Raw genomic sequence first — 10088 nt, 5'->3', positions numbered from 1 at the left:
TGAACTAACTTCTCTACCTTCCTCCTCTGGAGTGCTGTGGCTACAGATGCCTGCCACATTTGTGTCGGTTCTTGGGATTGAATTTAGGTTGTCAGGTTTACACATCCAGTGCTTTTATCCACTGAGCCCTCTCCTCCCTGGCCAGTTCTGTAGGTTTTGCTTTAATTATTTAATTTTATGTGTGCGATGTATGGTGCCTGTGGACGTCAGAAGAGGGTGTCAGAATCCCCTGGAACTGGAGTTACAGATAAATGACTGACTGCTGTACGGTGCTGGGAAACCCATGCGGGTCCTCTGCGGGAGCAGCAAGTTTTCTTAACTTTAGCCCCAGTCTTACATATCACTTAAAACAAAACGTCAGACACTGTATTGATAGGAGCTGTCACTTCATTACAGACAGGATGGTGGGTGCCAGGAGCAAGGGACCAATGGGGAGCTAGTGTCTCTAGGCCCACGCTCTTGTTGGAAGTGAGAAGGTTCTAGATCTAGACTGTATGGCTTCTGCACAAAGCTGTCTCCAGAACTAATTGACCTATCGCGGGTTTTTTTTTTAACTTGTTTGTTTATTAAAATAGGGTCTCACTAAGTAGCCCTGGCTGGGCTGGGTGGGAATTCATTCTGTAGACCAGGCTGACCTCAACCTCAGAGACCCACCCACCTGCTCCTGCCTCCAGAGTACTGATATCAAAGGTATTATACCGCCACACCCAGCCAGAACTTTACATCAGAAATAGTCGGCCCGGTGGAGTGAACATTTATTTATACACAGTAAGAACAATGCTGAGCTGGCTGCTAGAGAGACGGTTAAGAACTGCAGCTGCCTGTGGCCCTTCACTGAGCACCTGGAAGGAAAGCCCCACGGAAGGACTCGTCACTTACCGTCTGAAACACTGTCTGGGGCAGAAAGCTGGCCGCAACTGTGCTCATGTCTCCGTCGCCCCCCATCTTACAGAGGACGTAGCCGTAGAGGTTCGCAGCTTGGAGGGAAATGCCAGCAATCACGAGAGCCTGCATTGGGCAAAACAGGGAAGCCTGCTGAGGGTGCAGACTCAGGGAAGGGCTGGCAGGGCTACTCTGTCCCAGGCAAACACTCGTGGCACCAGCGTAAGCAACCAAGAGGCAGGGACCACCGTGGTTCAGGTGAAGGAGACAAGTTGGGAAGCGGAAGCTGCCCAAAGCCATGGAGCTGGTCCTGGGGGAGGCAGAACCACAGGAGGCTGTTTGCCATGACGGTGCTCCTGCTGCCATGCCCTGTGTTCTGTGTCCTCGTTGAAGGGACAGCTCTCCCAAAGAAAATGGGCACTGTCAGCCTTCCTACCCAAGAAAGGCTGGCGGCCAACAATAGGTACTGCACATTTTAATTAAAACTCCTTCCTGGAGGCTGAAGACAGAGCTTAGTGGGAGCATGGGAGCACGTGCCTTGCTTGCACAAGCTCAGGGCCCTTGGGTTCCCTCCCCAGCACTTCAGAAACAAAACACAATTTCACATCAGCATCATTTGTCCTTATCCACTAGGGAGTGAAACAATGTGCTATATACCCATGCCGTGGAATATTCTTTAACCCTACAAAGAAAGTGTAGTTTGGACGGGCCTGCACATGTGCTAAATGAAAGAAGCCACTTAGAAAAGAGCACATATTGTGGGCTTCCATTTATGTAACATCCTGTAAGTCTACCTAGGAAGGAGAGCGCCAGGAGCCAGGGGAATGGCACGAGGGCAATACCTACAGAGTACAGATTTTCTTTGTAGTGGTGAAAATAATTTTTAAATGGGCCGGAGAGTTCTCACAGAGGATGTGAGGTTGGCGCCCAACACTTCTGTCGGCAGCTGATAACTGCCTGTAGTTCCAGCTCCAGGGGAGCTCAGGCCCTCTGCCCCCTGAGGGCACATGTACTTACTGCACACATCACACACAGACACCCACATAGTTACAATAAGATCTGGGTTTTTAAGTCCTGAGATGGTGATATGGCTCCACGAAACTGACCGGGTCACAGAGTATAGTGGTGAATGGACTATGGGGCCGTCTCCATCAAATGAGTGACCACTTCCAGCCCCCGCTCTGTCAGAGAGCGTCTTACCAACCACTTGAGCTTCAGGGAGAACAAGGTACTGAAGAAGAACATGATCCAGATCACCGGGCAGATGATGAGACCCAGCCAGAAGATGCGTGCCTCTGCTTCAGTGGCAGCCATATGGTTTGCAGAGACCTGCTGGGGGACAGCCATCATAGCTTTTGTTCATTTATTTCTCTGCACAACATCCCTGGCTGTCCTGAAACTGGCTCTGTAGACCAGGCTGGCTTTGGACTCACAGAGATCCACCTGCCTCTGTCTCCCAAGTGCTGGGATTAAAAGCATGGCCGCCACCACCCAACTGGCACACACACAACTTGGGAACCTGTATAAACGTCACACGGCCTCTCCCCAGTCCTTGTTTGTCTTGTCTCAGAGCGTACCTTTCTGGCTTCAAATATCCAGTGGCTTTTCCCGTCCTCATCTATCTGGTTCCACCATCGAAGACCCACCATGAGTCTTCCAGTTACATTCTGAGGAAAGTGAGCAAAAGGGCTGTGAGCACACAAGGAACAAAATGGCTGATTGTTTCTGTACTGGTCTTCCTATGTAGCCCGGGGTAGCCTTGAACTCTCAAGCCTCTTGAGTGGTATTAGGTTCGTGCCAATGCACACAGCTAATGTTCACTGTGAACCCCACAGAATGCATTAAGAGGGGGTGTTGAGCTACTAGGATGACGGTGAGTGACAACGCTTCCCCACAACTGTATGGGGAGAGAATTGACTTCTGCAAGTCGTCCTCAGACCACAATTGCCTTATGTCACAGATGTGTATGCACACACAAAAGGAAAGGAGGTAAAGACGTGGAACTATAATTGTTTCTTGAGTGAACTTTCCAAGCTTCTCCTCTTTAAGTTTGTTTGTTTGTTCGTTTATTGTTTTGCTTTGTTGTATTTTTTTTGGGGGGGGGGATAGGGTCTCACTCAATTGGCCTAGAACTTGCTATGTAGACCAGGCTGGACTCAAACTCAGAGAGCCACCTGCCTCTGCCCACCTTCTCCCACCCTGAGTCTGAGTTTAAAGATGTGTGTTACCATGCCAGGCCCTATTTACTTTGAAAAGGGAGGTTCTAGCCAGGAATGCTGGTGCATCCCAGTCCTCAGGAGGCAAAGGCAGACAGATCTCTGTGAGTTGGGGTTCAACCAGGGTTATATACACTGCCTCAAAAACCAAAGACTGCTTCAAAATAAAACATACATTCACATTATATGTCTATATATGTGCATATATATCATGAAGATTGTACAAAGTCCAAAGCCATATGGGCTCATTGCTCCCATGATGCACTTGTGCACCTTTGACAACTGATCCTGGAGGCCACTTACTGAAGCACTTTTGCCCTCTAATTATAAGTGACATGGGCTCAGTAATCCTTAAAATTTAAACATTTTGTGTGGAGGGGAGTGGCCGTGTGCCATAGCACACTTGTGGAGGACAAAGGACAACTTGGGAGGATCAGTCGGCTCTCTCCTTACACTGAGTGGATTCCAAGGATCTTGCTCTGCTCCGGGCTTGACTACAGCACCCCTTACCCCCCATATTATCGGCCCCTCAGTGTTCTTTAATAGGTAGCAGCAATGTAAACCAAAGCACCCCTGTATCCCACATGCACAGAGGCTATCACCACCTGGGAGCCAAGGCTAAGTGTCCCTAGAGAGGGAACCTTACCTTCACAGACCAGAAGTCAAAGGACAGGAGGAGGAGCACAGTGACAAAGCAGCCCACAAAGCTCCTGCTGAACCAGTCACAGCACACGTAGGTGACAATGGCACTCACTCGGAAGAACAGGTGGAAGAAGGTAGCCAGGGGGTGCCTAGGGAGAACCCGGAATTCAGACCCAAGAACAGGGGGTGCCTAGGGAGAACCTGGAACTCAGACCCAAGAACAGGGGGTGCCTAGGGAGAACCCGGAATTCAGACCCAAGAACTGGTGTGCCTAGGGAGAACCTGGAACTCAGACCCAAGAACAGGGGGTGCCTAGGGAGAACCCGGAATTCAGACCCAAGAACTGGGGTGCCTAGGGAGAACCTGGAACTCAGACCCAAGAACAGGGGGTGCCTAGGGAGAACCCGGAATTCAGACCCAAGAACAGGGGGTGCCTAGGGAGAACCTGGAACTCAGACCCAAGAACAGGGGGTGCCTAGGGAGAACCCGGAATTCAGACCCAAGAACTGGTGTGCCTAGGGAGAACCTGGAACTCAGACCCAAGAACAGGGGGTGCCTAGGGAGAACCCGGAATTCAGACCCAAGAACTGGGGTGCCTAGGGAGAACCTGGAACTCAGGCCCAAGAACAGGGGGTGCCTAGGGAGAACCCGGAATTCAGACCCAAGAACTGGGGTGCCTAGGGAGAACCCGGAATTCAGACCCAAGAACAGGGGGTGCCTAGGGAGAACGCAGAATTCAGACCCAAGAACTGGGGTGCCTAGGGAGAACCCGGAATTCAGACCCAAGAACTAGGGTGCCTAGGGAGAACCTGGAACTCAGACCCAAGAACAGGGGGTGCCTAGAGAGAACCCTGGAATTCAGACCCAAGAACTGGGGTGCCCAGGGAGAACCTGGAACTCAGACCCAAGAACAGGGGGTGCCTAGGGAGAACCCGGAATTCAGACCCAAGAACAGGGGGTGCCTAGGGAGAACCTGGAACTCAGACCCAAGAACAGGGGGTGCCTAGGGAGAACCCGGAATTCAGACCCAAGAACTGGTGTGCCTAGGGAGAACCTGGAACTCAGACCCAAGAACAGGGGGTGCCTAGGGAGAACCCGGAATTCAGACCCAAGAACTGGGGTGCCTAGGGAGAACCTGGAACTCAGGCCCAAGAACAGGGGGTGCCTAGGGAGAACCCGGAATTCAGACCCAAGAACTGGGGTGCCTAGGGAGAACCCGGAATTCAGACCCAAGAACAGGGGGTGCCTAGGGAGAACGCAGAATTCAGACCCAAGAACTGGGGTGCCTAGGGAGAACCCGGAATTCAGACCCAAGAACTAGGGTGCCTAGGGAGAACCTGGAACTCAGACCCAAGAACAGGGGGTGCCTAGAGAGAACCCTGGAATTCAGACCCAAGAACTGGGGTGCCCAGGGAGAACCTGGAACTCAGACCCAAGAACAGGGGGTGCCTAGGGAGAACCCGGAATTCAGACCCAAGAACTGGGGTGCCTAGGGAGAACCTGGAACTCAGACCCAAGAACAGGGGGTGCCTAGGGAGAACCCAGAATTCAGACCCAAGAACTGGGGTGCCTAGGGAGAACCCGGAATTCAGACCCAAGAACTGGGGTGCCTAGGGAGAACCCTGGAACTCAGACCCAAGAACAGGGGGTGCCTAGGGAGAACCTGGAATTCAGACCCAAGAACTGGGGTGCCTAGGGAGAACCCGGAATTCAGACCCAAGAACTGGGGTGCCTAGGGAGAACCTGGAACTCAGACCCAAGAACTGGGGTGCCTAGAGAGAACCCAGAATTCAGACCCAAGAACAGAGGGTGCCTAGGGAGAACCCTGGAACTCAGACCCAAGAACAGGGGGTGCCTAGAGAGAACCCTGGAACTCAGACCCAAGAACTGGGGTTCCTAGGGAGAACCCGGAATTCAGACCCAAGAACTGGAGTGCCCAGGGAGAACCTGGAACTCAGACCCAAGAACTGGGGTGCCTAGGGAGAACCTGGAACTCAGACCCAAGAACTGGGGTGCCTAGAGAGAACCCAGAATTCAGACCCAAGAACAGGGGGTGCCTAGGGAGAACCTGGAACTCAGACCCAAGAACAGGGGGTGCCTAGGGAGAACCTGGAACTCAGACCCAAGAACTGGGGTGCCTAGAGAGAACCCAGAATTCAGACCCAAGAACAGAGGGTGCCTAGGGAGAACCCTGGAACTCAGATTTAAGAACAAGGTCAGTGAACTCACTTGGACATCAGCAGTGGGGCATTCTTCCCTGGGTGGTTCATCTCAAAGCTCAGTACTGTGCACACACATTAGCACTACTCAAAGTGACAGTTGCATGTACCCCAGGCTGGCCTCAAGCGTAATGTGTAGCCAGTGATGGCTTCGGAACATGTGCTTTTCCTCCCTCCAGATGTTAGATTGCAGGTATACACTACTCCATCTGGACTGTGTGGCACTGGGGATCAAACTCAGAGCACCCTGCACCTGACCCAGCCCCCAAAACATGTTACGACATTTGTCGTTTTCTCCCTCGAAGTACCCAGGACTTTCCCCTAATCTGACTCCAAGTATCATTTGCCCTCTTTGAAACGAGGTCACTTCTGAAGTGAAGTGAGACCAGGGTTTCTAGCCTCCCTCCCTCCCCCCAGTGGTGACAGCAGTCAGTTCCCTAAAGGTAAAGTTTGGGTCATTCCATAAGCACAGATGCAGCTCACAGGGTTGAGCTCTCGGCTCACAGGCAAGGCGTACGACTCGCTCCTGGAGAGTGGAACTAGTGATGGCGCCAATGGAAAAAGCACCTCCGAGCCATCTAGAACAGACAGTAATGGCCGCAGGGGACACATGGATGGCAGTGGCAAGGACCCGGCTTCTTGGAGGTTAAGAGCACTTGCGGGGGTTGGGGATTTAGCTCAGTGGTAGAGCGCTTGCCTAGCAAGCACAAGGCCCTGGGTTCGGTCCCCAGCTCCGAAAAAAAGAAAAAAAAAAAAAAAAGCACTTGCGTTCCTCCAAAGGCCCAGAACCTATGTCTCATGTTCACACCACCTCTAGCTACAGCTACCAGACTCTAATACCTTTTTCTGGCCTCTATGTGTGCATTCGTGCAAGTGCACTCTGTCTCTGTCTCTCCCACTCACACACCCACTGTCTCTGTCTCTGTCTCTCTCTCTTCCATTCACACACCCACCACACCAAAAATGTATTTTTTGAAAATGGTAGGTAGAAGGGGGCGATGAAAAAGGCTACAGGGATCTGCAGGGAGGCCTGCTCACCCTAGGAATGCAGACGGAGCCGACAGAAGGTGCTTGTAAAATCGAGTCCTCCCTTGCTCACAGTGGGATGGGCCATGAGGTCCCAGATCAGAACTGCATCACCTATGCCTCGTGTTCTGCAAGGAGGAGAGGCTGTTGCTTAGGAACAGGAATTTGCCGGAACGCTGTCCTCCGCTCTTCAGGGGAGGGCTTATTCTGTTCCCAGGAAGTGTCCTCACCATTTCGTGTTAGACATGATCACGTGCCACTTCAAAACTTCCTAGAGTATTCCAGATACCTGTGGGCTCTCACGCTCTTCCACCTTGAACCTTGTGAGTGATTTTTTTTTTCAGCTACCTGTAGCAACACAGCTTCACACAGGTAATACTAGAGATAAACTCACCCTTGGCAGCTCTTCCAGGGCAAGGTCACATCCAAGACATTTTAAATAGAGCTGGAAAGATGTCTCCGTGGAGAACTTCCCATGCAAGCTTAAGTGCTGGGATTTAGATCCCTAGATGGCCACAGAACGGGTGGGTGTGGTGGCACATGCACATGCACAGACCTGCACACATTTCCCCACACAAGTGAATACAGCACACAGATACGCTCATACTCGTGCAAAAAAAAAAAAAAAGTTGTTGGAGATTTAGCTCAGCAGTAGAGCACTTGCCTAGCAAGTGCAAGGCCCTGGGTTCGGTCCCCAGCTCCAAAAAAAAAAAAAAAAAAAAAAGTTTTAGTAGTCCCTGAAAATAATTCCTGAAACTTAATATATTTGTTGTGTTAAATGCTGTGATTGAGTCTAATAAGATAATTAGGAAGGGGCAGTAGGAATGACTCAGTAGTTAGAGCTCAAGCTGCTCTTCCAGAGGACCTAGCTTTGATTCCCAGCGCCTCCACGGCAGCTCATAAAACAGTGCCCCCTCTGGTTCCTTCAGGTATGTATGTATTCTACTCTGTAGTATCAGCCCTTTCCTTCCACCATGGGTTCTGGGCTTAAGACTCAGGCTTATGCTTTGACCTCTTGCCCACCCTGCTTCTTTAATTGTTAGCAGAAGGTGTCATGATGATGACAATGATGACGATGATTCAAGCAGAGCCTGATACTGATTAAACTGTCTCAAGTCCAGTTTCCTGCAGGCTGCTCTCTCCACTTCTCCAGTCCCTCACGCAGTCGACATCTAAGAGTCGGCCCAGCCTGTCATTGCCAGGTTAACACGTAGGTGGCTTGAGACTAACTTCTAACATTTGCTGGCTGTGGCACAAGCCCTGCACGTATGTAAGTTGCTCTGGGCAGCAGGCTTCTGGCTCTGTCCCTTGAGAGGCAAATGACAGGATGACTTTTGGCTGTTTGGGGGTGAGCCTTCCGGGTACTAATTCTCTTTGTAGCTCTGTTGTCTTTCTGACGCTGTACAACCCAAGGCCTCAGGCTTGGGCAGGGGAGATGTTCACTGAGAAACAGTACTTGCAGTGCAAGGGTTAAAGCCCTGAGTTCTATTCCCTAGAATCCAAGTAGGACACATAGCAGGAATGTCTGGGGTCCAGTCATTCTTATGGAGAAAGGGGAGGCAGACGCACAGGAAGCCCAAAAAGCTCTTGGCCCCGCTTAGATGAGCTGGTATAGAGGGGAAATAACGTAGACTCTCAAAATAGGAGGGGCGCTGAGCACCAGCACCCAAGGGTGCTCTGTGACCGCACACACTCTGTCTGATGCAGGAGCACTCATTCACACAGGAGTGAGAGCACTGGGAGGGCCTTGTTCTTCCTCTGTGTAAAACAGGTACAGCATGCCTTCCCAGGATCCTGAAGACATGGCATGGTGGCAGTGTATGTGGCATTCTGGAACACACACTGCCCTGTCATTGGGAACAGCTGTTACCTCAGGCCAGTGTCACTCGAACCCGTCCCACTACCAAGGTGCCACAGTGAAATTCCTCTCTGACCACAGCTTTCTCTGTGTCGTGCTATGTGTATGGGAGGGTGGATTTTGAGGGAATCTTCCAGGACTCCTAACTCCCTCCACCTGAGGGGTCCCTCCTTAGGCTCCACAGACAGTATTTCCTTCTCAAGATCCAACCCTCCTCCTTGAAGACCTCAGTGAGGAAAGGGACAAACCCCTGTGAGGGTTTGTTCAGTTCCTTTATTCATAAGCCATTTTTACAAGCCTTGGAGTGAATACCCATCCTCCCGGAGTGGGGGCACGTCCATGCAGTGTGTGTAGGCCTCACTGGAGGGCCTACCCTGTGCCTCCTAAAGGAAGGCACAGGCAGTATGGTACAGCAGACAGTAGGATGTCAGTCACACCAAAGAAATGTACTGTTCCAGGAGACAGGAGGCGTTTGAGTGGAGTCAGCTGTGTGAGGTGGCTCTGTCCACTGATCACAGAATGGCAATGCTCTAAAAGACAAAACTACAGAGATGGAAAAAAAGGCCACTCTGCCAGGGGCTCTGAGAGGTGAGGAAGGGACACAGGACATGGGAGACTTTGGGTCATCGAAGCTATTCTTTGCAATACTCTAATGGAGGGTACAAGTCACCACAGATTTAACAGAGCTCGCAGAATGTGTGACTGGAAGAGAGAAAGAAGCCCTTTGGAAAGGCTGGCCTTTGGTTAGTAAGGTATTGTAAGGTTCAGCAGCTGTAACAAGTGTACCAGAGTTGGGGGATGGGAATCGGGGTGGGGGGAACAGTGGGAACTGCAGCTTCTGCTCCTTTTTTCTGAGACAGTGTCGCAGATCCCAGTCTGGCTTCCATCCATTATGTAGCCAAGGATAACCTTGAGCTTCTGACCCTCCTGTCTCCACATCCTGCATTTTAAGATTGCTGGGACCCACCCTTATTCCCGGTTTATGGTGGGCTGGGGATCAAACCCAGGGCTTTGCACATGCTTGGCAAGTACTGGACCAACTGGGCCACACACACAGCCCTCTTGGGTTTCCTGTAAACCTAAAGTCAGTCTAGAGAATAGGGGCACGGGTTATATGAGAAGGGGGATGGTCATGAGCTGGAAGTTGCCAGTAAACAGGGCTGAGCAGTGGCCTGAACGCTGCCCCCAGAACAGCCACAAAGGTGGCCTGTGCAGAAGGCAGCCGGACCATTGTCAGCTTGGCAC

General features: G+C 51.4%; 1 protein-coding gene across 2 annotated transcripts in view; it reads right to left on the bottom strand.

Annotated features, from left to right (window-relative positions):
• Tvp23a (trans-golgi network vesicle protein 23 homolog A) overlaps positions 1–10088 on the bottom strand; it is a 35903-nt gene that overhangs the window by 4020 nt on the left and 21795 nt on the right. For both annotated transcript variants that reach the window (NM_001108263.2, NM_001393687.1), the window contains 4 exon segments: positions 880–1008; positions 2083–2211; positions 2460–2549; positions 3745–3889. In NM_001108263.2, coding sequence (NP_001101733.1) covers positions 880–1008; positions 2083–2211; positions 2460–2549; positions 3745–3889 — 493 coding nt within the window.

Source organism: Rattus norvegicus, chromosome 10 (assembly GCF_036323735.1).
Source record: "Rattus norvegicus strain BN/NHsdMcwi chromosome 10, GRCr8, whole genome shotgun sequence".
Taxonomy (NCBI): Eukaryota; Metazoa; Chordata; class Mammalia; order Rodentia; family Muridae; genus Rattus; species Rattus norvegicus.
The sequence above is the reverse complement of the archived record's forward strand: the minus strand, read 5'-3'. Positions and strand labels throughout refer to the sequence as shown.